The sequence below is a fragment of the Pomacea canaliculata genome, linkage group LG2, assembly GCF_003073045.1.
Source record: "Pomacea canaliculata isolate SZHN2017 linkage group LG2, ASM307304v1, whole genome shotgun sequence".
Lineage (NCBI taxonomy): Eukaryota > Metazoa > Mollusca > Gastropoda > Architaenioglossa > Ampullariidae > Pomacea > Pomacea canaliculata.
The window spans coordinates 3,914,618-3,936,302 of record NC_037591.1 but is presented as its reverse complement, the minus strand read 5'-3'; the positions used below and the strand labels follow the sequence as shown (position 1 = coordinate 3,936,302).

Here is a 21,685-nt window from a genome sequence, read left to right as displayed (position 1 = left end):
GTCCACACTAGTATTTGACCAGCTCGCCCCTCGGTTTGGACACGAGAACTCGGCCATCCGTTACACTGAATATTTGAGGTTTCATTATTAACAGTTGAACGGGTTGCAGTAAAGAGCTGCTTAGTAAAGTTGTATTTGACTTCAGAACATTACGAGAAATTAGATAGATGTTAAATAAACCAAGCTGTTTTACACTAACACGCTGGAGACGACAGACGGAAATGCTGAAATCAGGAGAGAGAACTCAGATATAACTGTGAAGGATACAGCGGCGCATGAGTTGCTGCCCTTAGCTATTCGACAGACTCACCACAATACAACACTTACTTTTATTAGATGTTGAAAATAATAAATGTCCACTGTCCTGAAAACAAAACTTCTCCCAGTGATACCACTGTAATATGAGTATAAAGGATAAGTCGTTCAAAACTAATCAGACCACGTATATCAAAATGTTGTCATTATAATCAGTCACCAGACCACTCTGTTATCTCTCTACTATGTGTCAGGAACAAAGATTTACTCCTGTTCAGCAGCCTCTCATCACTCACACTCTGTTCTCAGATGTTTTGAGAAAGTGATGAGTGTTAGCTGTTATCTCCGACAGGGGAGCAAATATGGGGTCAAGGTTTTAGGGGCTTGCTAGCACGAATGATTACACCTGATTTTCTTATCTCTCGTATGATACTTCTCTGTCGAGATTTTCCGAAAACCAAAAATAGTTCCGCAGTTCGTACTGGTATATACTCACTTTGGGAATTCCCTGTCTAGTAGTTTGAGTAGATTTATTGAATAAACATTATCTAGGTACGAAACTTTGCGTGTTTGTATGTTTCAAAGATACTAGAACATGGATGTGAACAAACATCTTGATGTCTAAGGTAAGATGCTACCTGTGTCCTATATTCTCGACAGTCATACAGTTCACGATTAGTATTCACTCCGCTGGTCATTAATGTTATGCTGAGCAGAGTGTTCTTGGGATTGATGTCTTATTCTTGCGACACATGCATTACTGAAGAGAAAAGCACACACACACAAATGTCTCTCCCAACACACCTCTCACCTTTCGTATTTCAGTCTGACTAGACTCGGGTGCAAGTACACTCAGGTGCATGTGTGTGACCTGTTCATTTCGTTGCTGTGTAAGTTGTTCTGCATGCGTGTGGCCATGTATGTTCGTGAGCTTGCATCTGTATGCATGGCCATTAACTTTCCCTCACTTCACCAGCTCGTACATTTTCTTGACCTTTGGCATGACCCTAGACGTTTCCATCTGTCAATGTTCGATACCTTGCAAGAAACTTTTCTCACGATAACCCGTTGTTAAAATTATGCAAATTAATTTATGGCTAGCAACTGAACATTCTTTCTCATGAAAAAAATGTTTGTCAAAACATTTATCTTAGAAATGCTGGCAGCTGAGAAATCTTGTCCACAGTCATTTTATGAGCTGCAAGGGACTTGTGCACCGCCAGGACAAAGACGGTCAGGGTCGTTTTACTTCCGGTCTCGGTATCATCGTCAGTATTGTCATTCTTTAGAGATACCGGAAGACTATCGCGATAAATTGAGAACATTGCTCTGCGATTTTCTAACAGGGAAAGATAGAGCCGACACGAACAGCACCATGCATCCTAAACAAATTTTTTTCGACATTAAGAAAGCTCAATTTATTCTCCTCTGAGATTAAAAAATTGTGTTTTCGTTCAACGAGTGAAAAGGTTGAATATTTTACTGGAGCAGTCTTCTCGTTGACACAAGAACAGGATGGAGATTCATTTCTTTGTGGGCGCACGTGTGCTGCGGGGCCCTGACTGGGGTCAAGGAGACAGCGATGGAGGAGAGGGCTACCTGGGCACTGTCACTCAGTTGCTAGGCAACGGCAGAGTGTGTGTAGTGTGGGACAAAGGTGCTGAGACCATCTGCCGCGCTGGTGGAGATGAAAAGCACGATTTGAGACTCTTCGACACTGCTCCGTCAGGTAGGTATAACTAAATAAAGGTAATTACATAACTAAACAGAAAATACATTGAATTTTTCTCACGCTGCATTGTCAAACTTTATAATTTGAGATTTATTTACCGCTTCGCAATATCATACACATATTTCTAGCAACAATTTGAATGTCACGAGTATATATTAATTGTCGAGACTGGAACATCTTCAGAAAGAAATAGTTAAGGAACAAAACAAAATAAAAGCAGAGATTGTAATAAAGAAAGATAAAGTAGACAGAGGTAAAATAGAAAGGAGTTGTAAAGAATATTTTTTTGCGATATTAGTGTCAACGTTTATATTCAGGTGTTCGACACAAAGGCACAAAGTGTTCAGCATGCGGACAGGGTGACATCTGGAGCATGTTGTGGCGATGCCAGCAATGTACCGGATCTGACCTTTGCACCTTCTGCTATTCCGAGGATAAGCACGAAATTAATCACAGATTTATTCGTATAGACTGGCCTGGTGATGTCGGGTGAGGAGTAAGAGATATCCAGCTGCATTACATAACAGTGTAAGGTAGTTAGGTACTCCTAGTTGCGTATGCATGTCTTTTTTTAACCTTCTGTCCGTATAGCTGAAAAAAATTTTAGTGCTTGAACTCTTTTATTATTTTTTTTTTGGAAGAGCTTCACATGTGATAGTATCATAATGGGTTTCACTGCAAGGGAGAACACCTGTCTGAATAACTTGTTTTGTTTCCCCAACAGCCAGGCTCTTCCTGTCCGCAAAGTCAGTGTCAAAGTTCGAGCGATCGGCATCTTTCCCGGTGCAAAGGTCATTCGAGGAAAAGACTGGATGTGGAATGACCAAGATGGCGGCCAGAGTTCGGAGGGTGAGGTGGAAGGTTACGAACCTGAAGCGGTGGACTCGTGGAGGAACCTTATTCGTGTACGTTGGCAAAGTGGCGTCGTCAACAGCTACCGCCTCGGTTTCCAAGGCAAAGTAGATCTCTTGTGTGTGGAGGAGGAAACAGGACCTTTCTACTACAGGGATCATCTCCCTTTACTGGGCAAGCCAATTTTTTTTAAATATTAAATTTAATTTAAACTCTCTTCTGTATATCATCCAACTGGATCGTAGGGTAAATTGGTTCCCAGTCACTTAATCCCCAGACACTTCATCCCCGACACTTCATCCCCGACACTTCATCCCCTAGACTTTTAATCCCCAGACACTTCATCCCCAGACACTTAATCCCTAAACTAAATCCTTAACTATAAAAATTATGAAGTCAGCGAAAAAATTTATTTGAAATTCAAATTCAAATCATGCTTTTAACTTCAACGTCATTTGACATCAACAACATTAGTTAAAGTTCATATAAGCTAGTAAATTTAATGTTCTTCAACAATATGATATGAAAATTGTTCTTGAGTGTTGGGGATGAAGTGTCGGGGATTAAGTGTCTGGGGATGAAGTGTCTGGGGATTAAGTGACTGGACACCGGGTAAATTAGTTTGTTCAGAGTTAGTTCATTCTTACATTTTGTGGATTTGAGTTTTAAAGAAGCGAAGTTTGCTGATAACAAAAATTATCTCTAAGTAAAACGGACATGGGATCGCATTAAACATTGTCCTTATAGCTGATTGATTTGAATAATACAGACATCACCCAAAAGGAAGTCACTAGCAAAGAGAGAGCTAGTCAAGGGTCACGACCTTCTTTAGTGCTTCGCCATCCTGAACCTCACAAGTCGGTTGTCGAGAATGTTGACACAGGAAATGACGATGCTGCTGACAAGCTTGCGATGGGAGTTGGGGTTGGAGATCACGTGACCATCACGGCCAACGAGCAACAATTAGAGACTCTACAGAAGGACTTTGGGGGATGCACCCCGGGAATGATCAAGGTAAAGTTGACGAAGAAGAAAGTGTAGTCTGCAATAACATGACCAACGGGATCATCGTGGTTTTGTCTTATTACAGACAACACCTTTCTTCTGGTGAGGTGAACCAATAAGTAAAAGCTACCAAGATAACCGGTTCTGTGATTTTACTAGTTTGTATTGTCGTTAGGTAATACTTATTTGTTGATGTAAACATTGCGTATGGATGGCCACAGAATTTTAATTATTCTTTTCTTTTGACAGATGAGTGTTTGTGTTCGACAAACAGCAAGTTAGGTCTACATGCATTAGTTGTTATGAATATATTTAAACTAAGCAGTTTAGATGAGCAATAGCATTAGCGATATCTCTGAGGCACTGTTGCACATTTTTAACAACTTTTGCTCAGAGCATCGGTAACACAGGGGAGGTAACCAGCATATCGAGAAGAGGAGCTGTTTGTGTAAGGTTCGGACCTACTAACCGTGTGAGCTACCGGTTCAATCCTGCTGCAGTGATCAAGGTATAAAAAAAAGAGGAAAAGAAGGAGAAAGAAAGAAAAAACAAACAAAGAAAAGATAACATGAACGAAAGATAAAGAAAGTGAACGAGAAAAGAAAATATATTTTCGGCGTAAAATGTTCTCTCACATGCTAACAGATACATGTATGATACTATTGCAAACTTTTACACGATACCATCTTAAACATTTGACTGTTTTTTTTTTTACATAGCTACAGAAATTTGAAGAGAACGACATTGTTCGCGTGAAATCCAGCAAGGACCTCACACAACTTTTCAACAGAAAAATAGGCTGGAAGCCAGAAATGGATAAGGTAGGTCAGCCTCTACTTAGTTACTGCTTTTTTATTTCATTTAAGGTAAATGTGCGATGCAATTATCAGGCCCATAGCTGTCTGTCATCCAATATTACATTTAAAAAATCGAAAAGCGCGAGATTTTCCTATTTATTACCAACTGGCGTGTGTCAAAGACCATTCTGATGCCCACATCCATCCCGGATTCGTTCACGCCTTGTACTTCCGTTGTTCCTCCAAGACGAAACAAATTCTCTGTGATTCAGACGCTGGGAAAAGTGGGCAGAGTTCGCAAAGTGGACCACGAAGGAAATATTCTCGTTGAGGTCGAAGGTCAACTGTTTCTCTATTCTCCTGCATGTTGTCTGCACGAGCCTGCTGAGTCAGTAACATCGCATCGTGAGGAAACCGTCAAACAGGAAATGACGTCAGCGAAAACACAACCTGCAGCAACAGGTAACTGTGCTAATGCATGTTTCTGTATACTGTTAATTTTGTCTGTCTTTGTATACATAAAAAGTTTAATTAATCTCTCTGTGTGCTTCCTTCTTTTATCGTGCTCTCTCTCTCTCGTGAGTGAGTGAGTGAAGATCGGTTTATTTATGACCGTATGTTTTTAGAGAAGAGAGATCGCTACATGCTTTTGTTTACTTCTGTAAGATTCAATCTAACCAAACTGTAACCCTTTTTCGCATGTACACATCATCGCCCCCACTATCAAAGCAGCAAGCTGTAAATTCATTATTTCATTACCTCCTCGTTCTTTCTTTCCTTCGTTAGTTCTTTGGTTGACCACGTTGGGTTGTTTCCTCCCTAATATTCGTACTTGCAAACATGACAGTGAAGAACATGGAATTGAGGGAAGTGGCTCGTGATCACATGGACAGCGGGACACCAGACAGAGTGAATGCCATGCACAGACTCTTTGCGGCCATTAAGTGTGATGACGACAGGAAAGTGAAGGAAATGTGTCTGCTGGACCCTAACCTGGTAGGTAAACATTTAGATAAAATAACAATGGAGGAATTTTTACAGTGAATCACAACTTTGTTAAAGGAAAAGATCGAGGTAAATTACGACACAAATAAAACCTAGTAAATATCACAGGTAGGGTAGGTCACTATACAAGGATTCTTTTACAGTTCATCTGTCAGAACCTGCACGAACCAACCTTAATAGATAGTGTGACGGTTATTCAAAACAGGGTTATTTAAAAAATGAGTTTTCTCTTCTCGTCATCAACAAAGGCATACACAGTTTGCTAGACCCCGTTAGCTGTCATTGATTTCAATGAGATTTTTTTATTTTTTATTTATTATTTTACAGAAAGAGATTACTGTAATATGACCTCAGAGCATGCCGTACAGAGCAGTATACTTAACACACGTGGTTTAATTTGGATCTGTGGTTACAGGTAGAATGTGAGTACACGGGGATCACACCACTGATCCTAGCCTTATACGAAGGTAGACGAAAATGTGTCAGGGTGTTGCTCGAGCTAGGGGCAGATGTCAGCAGATGTGTCAGCGATGACTCTAACAAAACTCCGATGTCTGCAGCTCTGGAAGGGTGAGTAGTCTTGCATCAACGAATTTGTATTTTTACCATCCTCTTTTCTTGAATATCATGTTGTATAACAAGGCATGATGGAGACAATAACACGCGCTCAGATTATCAGATGAGTATGAAGAAGACAGAAGAGCTGTAAGGTTAATGTCTTTTTTTTCTAGAAAGAATGAAGACCTTGTGGAGCTTCTGCTGGAACTTGGCGCCAACAAGGAGCATTGGTATTCGCCTGGAGTCACTGCTATTGACCTGGCTATCAAGTATAGTTTAGTGGGCGCAGTCCTGGCGCTAGCTAAACATGGCGCTGATGTCAATAAGAAGGTTTGGTCAACGACACGAATTTTGTTAAAGATGACCCCAAACCAGCTAGCTTCCTGAAATTTAATTAGAGCATTGATTTTGACCAGAACTTTTCTTTCCATTTTGCTGCTTGATTTTTGTGTGTGTGTGTGTGTGTGTGGTCTGTCGCTTGATTGAGTAGAGTAAACGTTGCTGAAAGCAAAGAAAAAAAAATGTCGGAGCACATTAACTACATTTCTCGTGTTTGTAATTCAAAGTTTCATCGTGCTGACCATTAAAAAGTGCCACAGCAAATGTTGCCGTATTTATTTATCAACATTGTCTGCTCATCCAGAATTTAGGAGGGAAGACACCCATTCACATTGCAATAGAGCTGAAAAAGACTGACATTGTAGAGGCATTGTTATCTCTACCGGAAGTGGATATCGAAATAGAAGATGACAACTACTTCAACGCCCTCCAGCTGGCCTGCCTCAGAGATCATCCACGGTAAGAACCAGGAACTCAGAGGGGATGAAAAGCAACAAAAGATATAGCCTCTTTGCTTTTCGTTCGTTTTCTTCTTAGATACCTGTTACTGAGAGGTTTTAAAACTGTCGTTGACCATTTAAACTATTTCTCGGATTTCTGAATTTGTAAGAAGAAAAAGAAAACAGCTCTGAACAAAAAGAACTAAACTGCTATGGTCTATAAAATAAAAGAGTAAAAAAGTCTTCATTAAACGAAAAGAAAGCTAAAAAATACGACTAATTCCCTCTCACCCCGCTAAACCACGGCTACCACCCCATCACCTCCTCTACTACTACAGGTCGGTGGAACTGATTCTGCAGCGAGACAAGAGCGGGGTGAATAAAAGAAGGAAAGGGGACTCATCTCCTCTTCATATCGCTGCCTACAACGACCACGTGGAGTGTGTGCGACTCCTGGTCATCAATGTGAGTGGCTGACCTCGTGTCAAAGAGCTATTTCTTGGGTCTTGGGTGAGAGGTCATAGTGAGTTTCTTATGGTGATGGTCGTGCTTGGTACACATGAGATGTAGGCGCACTCACATGCACATGTAAATCCTTTTTGTCATGATGAGACCAGCTCAGTGTCCCTACAGAGCATGGAGGAGACTGGATTTGTTACACGGTTTGTTGTTTGTCAACAGGGCGGAGCTGATGTTAACATTAGAAATGAACGCACTAAGGGCACGGCGCTACATAATGCATGTTTAGCTGGACACTTTGCGGCAGCCGAAGCTTTGCTTGAGCTAGGTAAGAACCTAGAGAAATAGTCCAATATATTCTAACTGTTTAAAAAATAAAATCTCAAAACAAACTAAATTTAAAGGGTTAGGGTTAGAGGGTTTGTCATCACATTCTATGTACGTGGAAGCAACAACTAGCTTTCTTGTCTTTTAATTCACACAATTTTTAATTTGTTTCCTTACCTATGTTCCATACCTATGCTGATGGCATCTCCGACATGCGGGTCGACTGCGGCACACAGGTATCGAATCAGCGTGCTTCTAGGTTCGGATCAGTAGTCTAACCACTCAACTATCAATCAGCTTTCGCCTTAAAATAATGGATGACTTGTTATTTAAGTTAACATTTCACGTCTTCAGGTGCTGATGTCAATGTTGTAGACGCCGACGGGGACACACCACTTCATTTGGCCGTTGGTGGAAAAATTGAAAATTACGGTCAGGTACTTGAAGTTTGCTAGACAAATGGAATTCCCTTTCAAATGAGATCAGAACTGTTGGCTTCTGCTTCATAATATTCTAAGCGGTATAATGTAGTAGAAATTCAGAAGAAAGTGGATGTTTGTAATGCGGTTTTTGTTTCTCAGGGCGACAGCGCTGACGTGGAAATAATGTGCCGTGTGCAACTGTCCAACATGCTCATCAGTGCCGGCGCCTTTGTTGATGCCAGGAACTCACAGGGTCGCACGCCCTTGTCATACGGCCACACGGAGGTCAGAGAGGGCGTGAAGATGTTCATCAAGAACAAGTGAGTGGACAGAATGTTTGTCGACACGTGACATTAAGGTAAAAAAAGTTTGTGAAAGGTTACACAACATACTGTAAGGACCATCAGGCTCTTGACACTTTCAGCCTGGTTGTAACTCACTCACTATGGGGCAATGGCCCTTGAATGAATACACAATCAACAATCACTCACTCATTGATAAGTCTTGCGATAATTTGAAGAAGATTTGATCCCCATATACAGTTTCTTCCTGCATTTGTTTTATTTTTTCTTTACCTTTCACTCTCACCTTCAAAGCTTACCAGACCATTTGAATTTCCTCAGCTTCGAGGGTCATGCAGAGGTTAGTTCGTCAGATACAGCTGTGATCACTTTGCACGCCAAAGCTTTGCAAAAAATAATACTTACTAAGATTCATAATGGCCATGGTCAAGGAACATAACGAAAGCCTCTGGAGTCAGCCGAACTCCAACTTCAGAGGCGGGTAGATACCCCAGTTGTCTCTCTGTTTTCAGTACACAAAAACTCTCTTTGATTGAATCTGTTGACCGGAGGTAGCGATGCCTCAGCAATAACAATTGGGTCTAAGGCTATAAACCTCAAGTTTTTGCTGTCTTCTGATCTCTGGTTTTTGTTTCTTTATTTGTTGGTTTGTTTGTTTGTTTGGTTACAGCAGGTCCGCTGTAAAACTAAAGACTGGACGAGGGTCTGTAGACTTTTCGCCTCCAGTCTTTGGAGGACAAGATAACCTGGAGGAAAAGCTGAAGCGAGTGGGGCTGCCATGTGGGTTGTGCGGCCACCCGAAGTCTGACGTCACTCTCTACCCGTGTCAACACAAGTGTGTGTGTAGCGGGTGCAGTGTAGCAGTCACGTGCTGCCCTCTTTGTGACGAGCCTGTGAAGGAAAAAATCAACACGGGACCAGGTCAGTTTTCTTACATATTAAAACATCTGATCACCGATTTAATTACTTCGTAAGCACTGTATCCTTGTATTTAAAAAAATCTCAGAGAAAGAGACATAAAATCTTAAAATAAATTAGAAAGTCAATAAGTAATTAACAAATGGATTTTAATAGTTCTTACGAAACTCAATTTCAAAGTGGCAAAGAAATATGGAGACCAAAAATAAAATAAATCAAAACATTTAAGTGAATGTATTTTATTATACAAAAGGTCCTGATGTTTCCTTTAAAATAAGGTTTTTCTTACTTTTTAAACGAATTTCAGTTTTGTGCTTGCAGACGATGAGGTCTATGACCTCGAAAAGAAGTTCAATCTGATGTGACTAGACTGTACGACACACTTCGCTCAACTGGTCGACGTTAAGAAGACATTCCTGATGATAAACATTTATTTTGGTCATAAACAATCAAAACAAAAGAACTTCGGTAACATCAGTGATACCAAATCTGCTTGCTACTTTTTTATTACAATTTTCTTATTATTATGTAAAAATTGCTGCCCAGCTTTCCTAACGGAGATTTCAACTCCAATCCTGACAAATATGACAACTGGACACCTGGCTGAAAGACCAGTAGCTACCTGTACTAGAGTTTGCTGTCACGTGTTGTGCACGCCAGTTCATGTTGTATAAACTCTAATCTTTTCTTATAACTGCCCTGATCCCCATGCTTCAAGAAGTCACATAAATGATGCTACTGTTTGCTTTTGTATGTTATGATTACTGGGTAAATGCACTACTTTCTATATTCCCCTGTAGGTTGTAAAAGCTGAATCACGAAATAAAATTTTGAGAAAAGGAATAAAGCCTTTGAGAAAAAGACTTTGTCAGGGCTCCATCATATTTGATATACAGCATAACAATAACCACCGTGTCAACCACAGCAGACTAGACAATCTTGCTGGCCGTTGTATGTAAAACCACGTAACAGAATTAGAATCACGTAAAGACAACGTACCTGGGAGGTCTGAGAACGTCTGTATAAAAGTGATTGGTTAGATTCGTGAGGCAGTAAGACACCCGACATTGATAGTGTCGTCATTGTTTATCGAGTGTTAATGTAACAGACTTATATGTATACAACATGACACTAATAAAGCAGTTTGCTGAAAATCTCGAAGGAAGATGTTAACACAAACACTACATTGTACTTTATTTAGCAGCTAAGCAACTTCCGCTATGTTCATGACGGATGAAAGAGTATGAGAACCCCCGACAAGTATAACTATAAGTCTGACAAATAATTTTAGATTGGGGTGTAAAAACACGTTCTTAATGACAGGTAAGCTCTGATGTCACGTGCTGTTTCTTTCATGTCACCCTCCCACTCGCCCCTCCTCTATGACGACATAGTTCAACGGCCTACACTACGTTACTGAAAGGATGAGAGTCTAACTGAAGTTGTGTACATTTTTCTGGCTGATCAGGGTGGATGAATTTCATGCAAAGCGGATCTTTAAAACAGAAAACTAGAGAACTACACAGCGTGTCGACCCTAGTGACGTAAACTCTGTTAGCAGACGACAGCGGCCGCATTGCCACCTCCCACTCGCCTTCTGACGTACGTACGTCACACCGAGGTCTCACCTGCTTGTTATAACAGTTTGACATGTACTCGCTTTAATACTTCTGTAGCTGCTTTTGAATATCACCAAGAGCACAGATTACCGCATTTCAAGCGTTACACGCATTACACGTAGATGTAACACAGGTAACTGATGACGTCACGGTGAGTCCTGGTCACGGAAGACACCATGATGTCAGTTGGTAACATCGCACACAAATGTTCTTTTCTTTCCTCGTTGAGAGAAACACGAACCTCACCACATCCGGAACTTGAAGTGACGACATGTGAGACTAAAGGTCGACTGAAAGTGAGAGTGCTGTAGTTTTCCCAGGAATAAAATTAGAGTGTGTATGATAATGTGAGCAATCAACCATCCATGATTCGCATTAGGTATTTGACTTCATTGTTTGTTTGAGATTCGTCTACTTCAAAGGTAAGACCGCTCTATCTGTGATGTTGTCTAACAGCTATTTACTTAAATGTATATAAATATTAAAAACCTAAATAAACTAACATATTGTACACGTACACACGTTGTGTACACACACAAACACACACAAACTAAACCTAGAGCAAGATGGCTTCTGCTTGTATAAATTGAAGGTAAAAACCACAAGACACACCTGAACACACGATCTCACATCCTGCTAGTTAGTTCATCTGAAAGAAACAAACGTGTGACCTTAAAGATGAAGGCGTCGATATGATGTTCAAACGGAAATATTTTAGTTGTGTGTGTGAAATACTGACACTGTAATGTGCAGTCTGCCTTAACTGACAATAACCTTCCTTGTGGATGATGTAGTTATTATGTACAAAGTGTAAGGAGAGTCCTCTATGGCCTTAGAGACGAGGGCCAATGAGATGTTTCAGCCATTCCTTTTCTAGGAACCAGCTTATATTGAGGCCCCTCTCCTATTCCTCGCTGTCTTACCGTCTTTAGTCCTCCTTGGAGGTTATTTTTTTTTTTACCGTCTCAGGGGTATTCAGAATATATATACATATTCCTATCTTTATATCCAATATCGGTCACTCATACCCTCAAACACGCACACATATTCAGTGATCAGTTTGTGCAGGCCTGTATACTGCTAAAAAGTTGAGAGAAGGTTTGGGTCTCTTAACTTCCGGCGTCTAAGCTATCGTCAATAACTTTATTGTTCTAAGATATTGGAAAGTTACAATGATCAATCGAAACGTCTGTTCTGCGATGTTCCTAACGGGAAAAGTAGAGACCACACAAGGAAAGCAAACCTCCAGTGAGGGAACCATAGCAACAGGCAGGACAAGAACATCTTCACGTAAACCAAAAGTCACCATGCCAAGTAGGAAGGATTCACTTCCTGTCCTCTGTGCAGCAGATCCAATAATGTGTCCTCGTTCAACTGCTGAATATTTCTGTTTTTACCGAGACAGTCCTCCCGTTGACGCAGGAACAACATGGAGGTCCGTGATTTCGAGGGCGCACGTGTGCTGCGGGGCCCTGACTGGGATCAAGGAGACAGCGATGGAGGAGAGGGCTACCTGGGCACCGTCACTCAGTCGCTAGGCAACGGCAGAGTGCGTGTAGTGTGGGACAAAGGAGCTGAAACCATATGCCGCGCTGGTGGAGATGAAAAGCACGATTTGAGACTGTACGATACAGCTCCCGTGGGTAGGTGTAGAATTAAAAAAATAATTTATAAAGTACATAATTAAAAAGTAAATAAACTGATCCATGCATATTTCGAATACTTGTAACCCAAATTCTGTACATGCGTATAACAAAATTTTGACTGTAACAAATATATTAATTGTAGGGACTTATAAGCGTCGTCCAAAAGAAAGAAAAAAAGGAGAGAAACATAACATCACAAAGTACAAAAGGGACAAAACGGTGAGATGAGAAGGTAAATGTCTACATGTTTGTCTTCACCTTTATATTCAGGTGTCCGACACAAAGGCACAAAGTGTTCAGAATGTGGAGAGGGTGACATCTGGAGCATGTTGTGGAGGTGCCAGCAATGTGCCGGATATGACCTTTGCACCTTCTGCTATTCCGAGGATAAACACGAGATAAGTCACAGCTTTCTTCGCGTAGACAGGACTGGTGATGTCGGGTGAGTAGTAAGAGATATCCAACAGATTATATTTCTAACCCTAACTCAGCAAATTGTGTTTGAGTAAAGTTTTACATTTTTAAATATCTTAATAGTTTTCACTGCAATGAAGTAATGGATGTATAGTGTCATTGTTTCTCCACTAGACAGGCTCTTCCAGTCCGCAAAGTCAGTGTCAAAGTTCGGGCGATCGGTATCTTTCCCGGTGCAAAGGTCATTCGAGGAAGAGACTGGATGTGGAATGACCAAGATGGCGGCCAGAGTTCAGAGGGTGTGGTGGAAGGTTTCGAACCTGAAGCGGTGGACTCGTGGAGGAACCTTGTTCGTGTACGTTGGCCCAATGGCGTCCTCAACAGCTACCGCCTAGGTTTCAAAGGCAAAGTAGACCTCTTGTGTGTGGAGGAGGAAATCGGACCTTTTTACTACAGGGATCATCTCCCTTTACTGGGCAAGCCAATGTATTTTTTTTTTGTTGTTGTTTAATTTTCTTTTTATGCTGGGTGCAACCCGATGAAACATTAATTTCTGTATTTGGATCTTATTATAACGAAGACTAGTTTTTGGAGTATTTGTTCACTCCTACGTATGCTCTGTAATGTCTATAATAAACACAGTTTAAATAAAAAAGTATCAGAGTAAAAAAATGGACCTGGGATTGCATTTAACGTTTTAAATTTGACTGATTGATATTACAGACCTCACACACAAGGAAGCCACTAGAACAGCAGGGCCCAGCCACGGACCACGGCCGACTTTAGTTCTTCGTCCTCCTGGAACTAGTAGCTTGGCTGTAGAGAATACTGGAACTGTCATGGCGAAGGGTGACTCTGGTAGTAACAGTCCATCTACAGCTAGACCCGGAGCTGACCGACTGGTGGTAGGACCTGGAGATCACGTGACCATTGCGGTCGACGAGCATCAGCTGAAGATTCTTCAGAAGAACTTCGGTGGCTGTACGTTGAGAATGATGAGGGTAAGCCTACAGATGAAGAAGAAAGTGTCGTCTGTGATGACATGACAAATGGTTGTAGTGGTGTTGTCTTATTACAGACCGCACCCTTGTCCTGGTGAGCCACTTTATTAGTGAATGTTGTTGAGATACACGTTTTTATGTAAGGAGTGTATGTTTCTGATAGGTAGTGCCTGCAGATTTATCTATTAATATACATGTATAATTTGTGTGTTTTTTTAATTCGTATGAGATACTAGTGCTTCATACATCAAAATCGAATCGTTTATTTCTGTTGACACAAATTTACTGCACCTTTTACCAACCTTTGGTCAGAGCATCGGTAGCAGAGGGGCGGTGACCAGCACAATGAGCGGAGGAGCTGTTTGTGTGAGGTTCGGACCACATAAAGCCTTGAGCTACAGGTTCAACCCTGCCGCACTGATTAAGGTAGGAAAAAAATTTAATGAATCAATGAATGAATGAAAAGAAAGAAAAGTACGTTTTTACATAAATTGTTTTCTTGCATGCATACATATAGTTTCAACATTTGACTGCTGTTTGAAACAGCTACAGACCTTCAGAGAGAACGACACTGTCCGCGTGAAGTCCAGCAAAGAACTTACTCGACTGTTTAATAGAGAAATTGGCTGGACAACAGAAATGAATGAGGTAGGTCAGCATCAGCTTAATGAGTGATTTTGAGTTTTCATTTTATCGTAAATGTTTAATGAAAATATCAGACCATGGGTATTCCGTCAATTATAATCAAGATAATTGCAAATAGAAAAATTATTTTAAGAGAATTTTTGTATGTAAAGCCTTTTTTATGTCCTTATCCATCACGATTTCATTCACTTCTTGTAGTTTTGTTGTACTTACAAGATGGAAAATATTCCCTTTCGTTCAGACGCTGGGAAAAGTGGGCCAAGTACGTAAAGTGGACCACGAAGGAAACTTGGTCGTTGAGGTCGAAGGTCAGGTGTTTCGCTATTCGCCTGCATGTTGTCTGCACGAGCCTGAGTCAGTAACATCGCATTGTGAAGAAACTGTAAGACAGGAAATGACGTCAATGAAAATACGATCTAGAATAACAGGTAACATGGAAAACTTCAAAACGTGTCTCTCTAAATACTGTGTTCATTATCTCTTTGTACACTTTGCTTATTCTTTCTGTCTGTGCACTTTATTTAGTCTTTATTTAGTGCTCTTTATTTAGTCTTTGTCGCTGTATACTTTATTCTTTCTCTCTTTGTGTACAATAGCTTGTGTACAATATTAGGCCTGTGAGTGAATGATAGATGTGAATGTGAATCTATCTCTGCTTTGTTTTATTGTGATGTCCGTCTCTATCACTCAGGCTTATTCCTTACTGTCCCCTGTCTGTTTTTTTAAGTGCTTAGAGCTCGTCTCTGTTTGAAAATGCGATATATTATTATTATTATCATCATTACTATTATCTATATATAGAGAGAAACAGAGACCTGCGCCTACATTTACTTTACTTCTGTAATATTGGATCGAAACAAATTTAACATTTTCTGCATCCACAAACTCATCAACTATCAAAACAGTAAGTGGTAAATTCGTCATTCTATTGCCTTATCGTTTTTTTCCTCCATGCGCTCGTTCGTTCTTTGGCCTGGCCTTTCAGGCTTATATCTCACTGTATGTTCTTTGCAAAAATAAAACCTGACAGTGAGGAGTATAGACTTGTGGGAAGTGGACCGTGAACTATCGGCGGACAGCGGGGTGGAGAGCAGAGCTCATGCCATGCAGACACTCTACCTCGCCATTGGAGACGATGACGACACCAGAGTGAAGGAGTTATGTCAGCTGGATCCTTACCTGGTAAGCTAAACCTGACGGCACAAAGACAGGTTGTACCATCCACAGTCATTCAAAATGTTTAAAGATAATTAAATTGCATAAAAATGTTGTGTTCAGCTCCTTACAATACACAAAATGTCACAGAAAAGTAGGATTTTATAGTTTGTAATGAGAACAGTACGATACCTGTGAAGCTTACATTCTGTAAACCAACCAAGTAAACAGTTTGAGGAGGTCCATTTTCGGAGTGAAAGCATAATGGGTTTTTTTCTCAAAGACATACCCGCAAGTCCCCAAGGCAGTGTCGCCTAACCTGACCGCAACTTCGACTAGTATTTATTATTTGTTCTACAAAAGAGAGCCGCAAGAATGAACCTAATAGTCAGCAAACTAAGCACACCTTTAATTTGATCTACCTGTTCGTGTGGTTACAGGTACAGTGCGAGTTCACGGAGACGAAGCCCCTTATCCTGGCCGTACACGAGGGTCGGCGACGGTGCGTCAGGGCGTTGCTGGAGCTGGGAGCAGACGTCAGCGGGTGCGTCAGCAACCACCCGGGCAGGAACCCCATGTCCGCAGCTATAGAAGGGTGAGTAGTGTTTGAGGTATCCTTTCCTCTAGGGTCCGTGTACTTTAGTATCAACGTGTTGCATAGTATAAGATGATAGTGAGAGTAAAACAAGAGAACTAGACATGTATACATGAAAGAAAGGTTGCTGCGTCGTACGAAGAATATGGATTTTTTCTGTTTTGTTTTTTTTTTTTTTTGTGTGCAGAGGGCATGAAGACCTTGTGGAGCTTTTGCTGGAGCTTGGCGCCAACAAGGAGCATTGGTATTCGCCTGGGATAACCGCTATTCACATGGCCGTGCACAAGGATCTACCGGGTGCAGTCATGGCGCTAGCTAAACATGGCGCTGATGTCAATAAGAAGGTATAGTCATCAACACACATTTTGTTAGGGATTACTCTAAACTATTCACCTTAGGTGATCATAGTCTATAAGTGGTCCAAACAAAGCAAACTGCTGTGACAGAGGTTAGTTATGTATTATGTTCCTCACTTTCCAACACCCTGTTGGTTTATTTTAATTACGGTTATAACATTAAATTTGAAAAGAATATTTGTTCTTTTTATGCAGAACGATGCTGATTTGAATAAGAAAGAAAAGATTATCAACACAGTTTAGTAGGGATTACCCAGAATCATTCATCTGGGATAATCACACATTATAAGAAGGGACCAAAGTAAGTTGGGATTACGGCGCCGTTGAACCCACGAGGCTGCTTTTCTCTTGTCTGTTATGAACCTCTCATCTGGGTCTTATAACAAAAACAAACCTATTTATAGTGCTTTAATTTTCTATTTTTTTTTAACTCAAGATTTTCCTTTTCTTAAACATTACACAGTGAATAAAGTAAAGGTCACCATGCTTTTTTATCAGGATGATTTGTTTGTCCAGAATGTGATAGGAAGCACAGCCCTCCACATGGCGATAGACCTGAGAAAGACTGACATTGTAGAGGCATTGTTGTCGTTACCGGAAGTGGATATAGAAATAGAGGATGGCAACTATTTCAACGCCCTTCAGCTGGCCTGCTTGAAAAACATTCCACGGTAAGTCCAGGAGCTTCGAGGCTTCGGAACGAGAAATAAAAAAACAGCATTGTATCTTTAATTTTACTTTGCTTCTTTTTTGAGAGTTTACTGTTACTACAGACTTAAATAATTCCTTAGTCCTGAGAAAATGTGTTTGATGTCTTTGTAAGAAAGAAACAGCTTTCAGCAAACAGAAATAAACTACTGTTGGTCTATGAAATAAACGAAAATAAAAGTCACCTTTCATAAAACAGGTCTATTAAACAGAAGACAGAAAGAAAGAAAGGAAGAAAGAAAGAAAGAAAGAAAGAAAGAAACACACTACTAGTACCATGATCTCTGCCCCTACAGGGCGGTGGAACTGATTCTAGAGCGGAACAAGAGCATCCTAAACAAGACGACGAAGGGCGGTACAACTGTACTTCAAATCGCTTCTCACAATAATCACGTGGAATGCGTGCGACTCTTGGTCATCAATGTGAGTGGCTGATATTCCTTTTGTAATTGGAGTTGTTTCCAGGGTAAACGGGTCATGGAGTCATGATAAGTGTCTTTTAGTCACATAAATAGTGACAAACACCTAAAGCTGATCTGTGATAAGGTGAGCTCGCAAGATCATGCAAACCATTTGACCATGATGACACGACTCCAGCTTAGTGTCCCTGAGTAGAACAACAATGAACAGTGTTTGAAAAATGTTGGCCGATGAAACCACATTCGTTTTCTTAACATGTGTGTCAACAGGGTGGAGCAGATATTAACAGAAGAGGTGGACACATGAAGAACACAGCACTACTTGATGCCTGTTACCTCGGACACTTCGCCACAGTGGAGGCGTTGCTTGAGTTGGGTGAGAACACAGAAAATTACTGAAATATGATTCTATGGTGAATGCCTTAAAATTTAATTTAGCTGGATTGTTCACCATATTTAAAATAATGGGCATACAAAGGGAAAGATAAGGTGATACCTTTTGACTTAAGACAGTTACAAAGAAATTCTTTGAATAATCTTTAATCGTTCTTGTATTGCAATTAAATTATGGTTAGTTTTGAGGAATTGTAGAAGACAGCTGAAGAGATATCTAAACAAAGGTTGATTTGCAATGAAAGTGAATTTCTTCGTCTCGAGGTGCTGATGTTAATGCTGTTAACATCAATGGCGACACACCACTTCATTTGGCCGTTGGTGCAAAGATTGAAAATTATGGTCAGGTACTGTATCTCTTTCACTGATTAAAATTAACTCCAAATAACAGTTAAGAAATGCTTATTTCCTAAATAAATTGCATTATATTTTAAATTAGATGAGAAATAGCTGATCTGCTGTTTAATGTGCTTACTTTCATAGATGATTAGGAGAAACGATATGTTTGTAACGTGCGTTTAATTATGTCTCCCAGGGCGACCTCGCAGATGAAAAACTAACGTGCCGTGTGCAAATGTCCAACATGCTCATTAGCGCTGGTGCCTTTGTGGATGTCGAGAACCAGGATGGTCGCATGCCATTGTCCTACGGCAACATAGAAGTCAGGAAGGGCGTGAAGATGTTCATCAAAAACAAGTGAGTGGAGAAAAGTAGTTTGGTTTGTTGACAGGAAACAACAATGCTAGGTGGCGCGAAGAAAACAGTTTGTGGAATGAAGGATTGACTGAATTGCGCAACAACATGGACTGGAAACCATGTGGTGGTGTATATTTTAATCGTGATTGTATCAGTAGGTGTTAATCCCTTCCTCGGTTAAATCTCTCACTTGCACCCAAATTAAGCACACAAATACAAGATATCTACTAGACAAGTTTCTCTTTGCTAAAGTCTTTAACAGAATATATTGACCCGAGCTACGGATACCTCAGAGGTAGGAATAAATGTCAGGTGGCTACAAACCCTAAAGTCTGCTCCGTCTTTTGTTCTGCACTTAGTCTTTCTTTGTTGACAGTCAGTCCGCTGTAAAATTCAAGACGGGACGAGGGTCCGTAGAGAGTTTGTTTTCAGACTTTGGAGAACAAGACAACCTGGAGGAAACGCTGAGAGGTGTGGGGCTGCCATGCGGGTTGTGCGGCCACCCGACATCTGACGTCACTCTCTACCCGTGTCAACACAAGTGTGTGTGTAGCGGGTGCAGTGTAGCAGTCACGTGCTGCCCTCTCTGTGACGAGCCTGTGTCGGAAAAAATAAAAACAGGCTCAGGTCAGTCTTCTTACATTTTAAACGATCTTATTATCAGTGTAATTACTTTGTAAGTATTGCATCGACGCACGTACCGACACAGTATAATGACCAGCATTTAGTCTTTTGTAGACTTTGAATAAAATCTTATAAGTAAAATTTTATAAGTAAAAAATATATAAATATTATACGAATAAGCTATTATGTCAAGAAGCGAAGACCAAAAAACCCAAAAGAAAGCTAAATATATTTACAGTAAAGTATTTTATTGAGTAAAATGGGAAACTGTTTTCTTTCACTTTAAACCACCTTTGTTTACCTGCTCACAGACGATGAGGTGTTTGACCTAGAAAAGAAGTTCAATCTGATGTGATCGGATTTTAGGACGCACTTCGCTCGACTGCTCGACATCAAGAGGAAACAGCTGATGATAAGCATTCTAGTAGTCAAAAACAATGTAAAAAACCAAGCTTTTTGGAATGTTTGTGCTAACTAACCGTCTTGGCACCTTTTATGTTTTCACATTTACTGAGTAAAGATTATGTTAATAAAAAATTAACAGAATTGTGGAGAAGAGATAAAAAATTATTGTTTACCATAATGGGAATTTTAGAAATTTCCTTGTGTGTCTGTAATAGTGACATCTGACAATTGGATACAAGGTAAATCCATTGTAGGATTTTGTGTTTGGATATCGGTTTTTAAAGGAGTTTGAAGAAGTATTTCTGTATGTTGGTACTGGACAAGAATGAGACTATGGGATGTGTGTTAGCTCCACAATAAAGAGACTGACGAGTATTATGCACAAAAGTTGGTAAATCTTCATCTGGACACAAGAGTATTTGGTCCTTCTATGTACATGACATTTGCAATACCTCTTCAAAAAGTAAACAACACAAGAGTTAAGAAAAACAGAACCTAAATAATGGTACATCAATCTCAGCAGGTATGTAAAGATGCACACATCATGGAGACAGGTGGGCTCTCCCAGCAATCGTCTGCTGATGAGCTCTCTTCAAACAATGTATTCTACGCAACAAGAACAAAGGACTTTAACTTGATGCCAATGAAAGCTTTAGTGGTTTTCTGACAAATGTTTTTTTTCCCTTAGTGCTGAGCTTCAAGATTCCAACCATGCCATTTCCCTTTGTTTTTGATGTCCTTCCAACTGTTCTTTATGATATTAGAAATACTGCTTTGCATTTCCTTTGAAAGGTTACATTTTTAAAATGCCTGATTGTTTTTTTCCAAAAGTCATTGTCGTGTTTTTCTTTCTTAAGTACATAAATAATCTACAATATTTGATCTCAATTCTTTCTTAAATTCTTGAAAGTGAAGAGTGAGATTCGCAGAGGCTGATAAAAAATTTGTACTTTTACATATTTTCTTTATGACAAAAGAGAGTAGTCTGTTACATCAAATTTCAATCTTTCATCCTGCTGTTGATTTTTGAAAGTTTTTTTTTTATAATCTTGATCATTTGTCGCCCATTGTTAAGCGTCCTGTCAGAGGCTTTATTATTCTCCTGTTTTCGGGCAGCATGACATTTTATAAGTACATTCTCTATTGATACACAATGAATTTTGAGACTTTAAAGCAAACAAGACAACAAGTAGAATGTTTTATCAACGGTTTTGATGAATTATAAATTTTATGACATAATAACATCCAAGAATATAACAATAACTTTAAATCCATAGAGGCTGGTTTGGATGCCTACGTTGAAAGTTTAAAAGTTCTGAAGTTCAAGAACTGAAAACATGTGATGTACGTGAATTACAAATACTCTGAAAATGTAATAGTTGTATGGTAATGTGTTGCCATTACGGGACTGCCATGCATCGGTTGCTTAGATACAGTTCAATGTTGTTTTGATGGACTCACACTCGCAGTTGTGTCAACTTCCTGTCCCGCCTCCCACCAGCCACTAAACTGAGACTCCCTAGTGGTGCAAGCTACTCAGCAATTATTGTGTACTGTAATTCTAATTTTCTGCTTCCCTCTGTTTAGAAGCCGTTACA

At 40.2% G+C, this 21,685-nt stretch overlaps 4 protein-coding genes across 4 annotated transcripts; all 4 read left to right on the top strand.

The window, feature by feature from the left end:
• Positions 1 to 857: 857 nt before the first annotated feature.
• LOC112557979 (E3 ubiquitin-protein ligase MIB2-like) lies at positions 858 to 10,269 on the top strand. The gene is made up of 18 exons (XM_025228152.1): positions 858 to 881; positions 1,765 to 1,984; positions 2,305 to 2,476; positions 2,712 to 3,013; positions 3,609 to 3,853; positions 4,239 to 4,352; positions 4,564 to 4,665; positions 4,914 to 5,103; positions 5,489 to 5,637; positions 6,062 to 6,216; positions 6,378 to 6,534; positions 6,848 to 7,002; positions 7,322 to 7,448; positions 7,665 to 7,770; positions 8,124 to 8,206; positions 8,351 to 8,511; positions 9,164 to 9,414; positions 9,733 to 10,269. The coding sequence occupies exons 1-18, from the start codon at positions 873 to 875 to the stop codon at positions 9,774 to 9,776; spliced, it is 2,742 nt and encodes a 913-aa protein (XP_025083937.1). The 5' UTR covers positions 858 to 872; the 3' UTR covers positions 9,777 to 10,269.
• Positions 10,270 to 12,439: 2,170 nt separating this feature from the next.
• LOC112557980 (E3 ubiquitin-protein ligase MIB1-like) lies at positions 12,440 to 13,135 on the top strand. Its single transcript, XM_025228153.1, has 2 exons — positions 12,440 to 12,673; positions 12,947 to 13,135. Exons 1-2 carry the CDS (start codon positions 12,460 to 12,462, stop codon positions 13,120 to 13,122), a joined length of 390 nt encoding a protein of 129 aa, XP_025083938.1. The 5' UTR covers positions 12,440 to 12,459; the 3' UTR covers positions 13,123 to 13,135.
• Positions 13,136 to 13,352: 217 nt separating this feature from the next.
• Positions 13,353 to 17,985, top strand: LOC112557605 (E3 ubiquitin-protein ligase MIB2-like). Its single transcript, XM_025227574.1, has 10 exons — positions 13,353 to 13,494; positions 13,814 to 14,091; positions 14,404 to 14,517; positions 14,638 to 14,739; positions 14,978 to 15,164; positions 15,767 to 15,918; positions 16,332 to 16,486; positions 16,674 to 16,830; positions 17,359 to 17,513; positions 17,847 to 17,985. Exons 1-10 carry the CDS (start codon positions 13,353 to 13,355, stop codon positions 17,983 to 17,985), a joined length of 1,581 nt encoding a protein of 526 aa, XP_025083359.1.
• Positions 17,986 to 18,239: 254 nt separating this feature from the next.
• On the top strand, positions 18,240 to 20,605 carry LOC112557405 (cell growth regulator with RING finger domain protein 1-like). Its single transcript, XM_025227226.1, has 5 exons — positions 18,240 to 18,345; positions 18,627 to 18,709; positions 18,898 to 19,058; positions 19,435 to 19,685; positions 19,994 to 20,605. Exons 1-5 carry the CDS (start codon positions 18,273 to 18,275, stop codon positions 20,035 to 20,037), a joined length of 612 nt encoding a protein of 203 aa, XP_025083011.1. The 5' UTR covers positions 18,240 to 18,272; the 3' UTR covers positions 20,038 to 20,605.
• Positions 20,606 to 21,685: the final 1,080 nt, after the last annotated feature.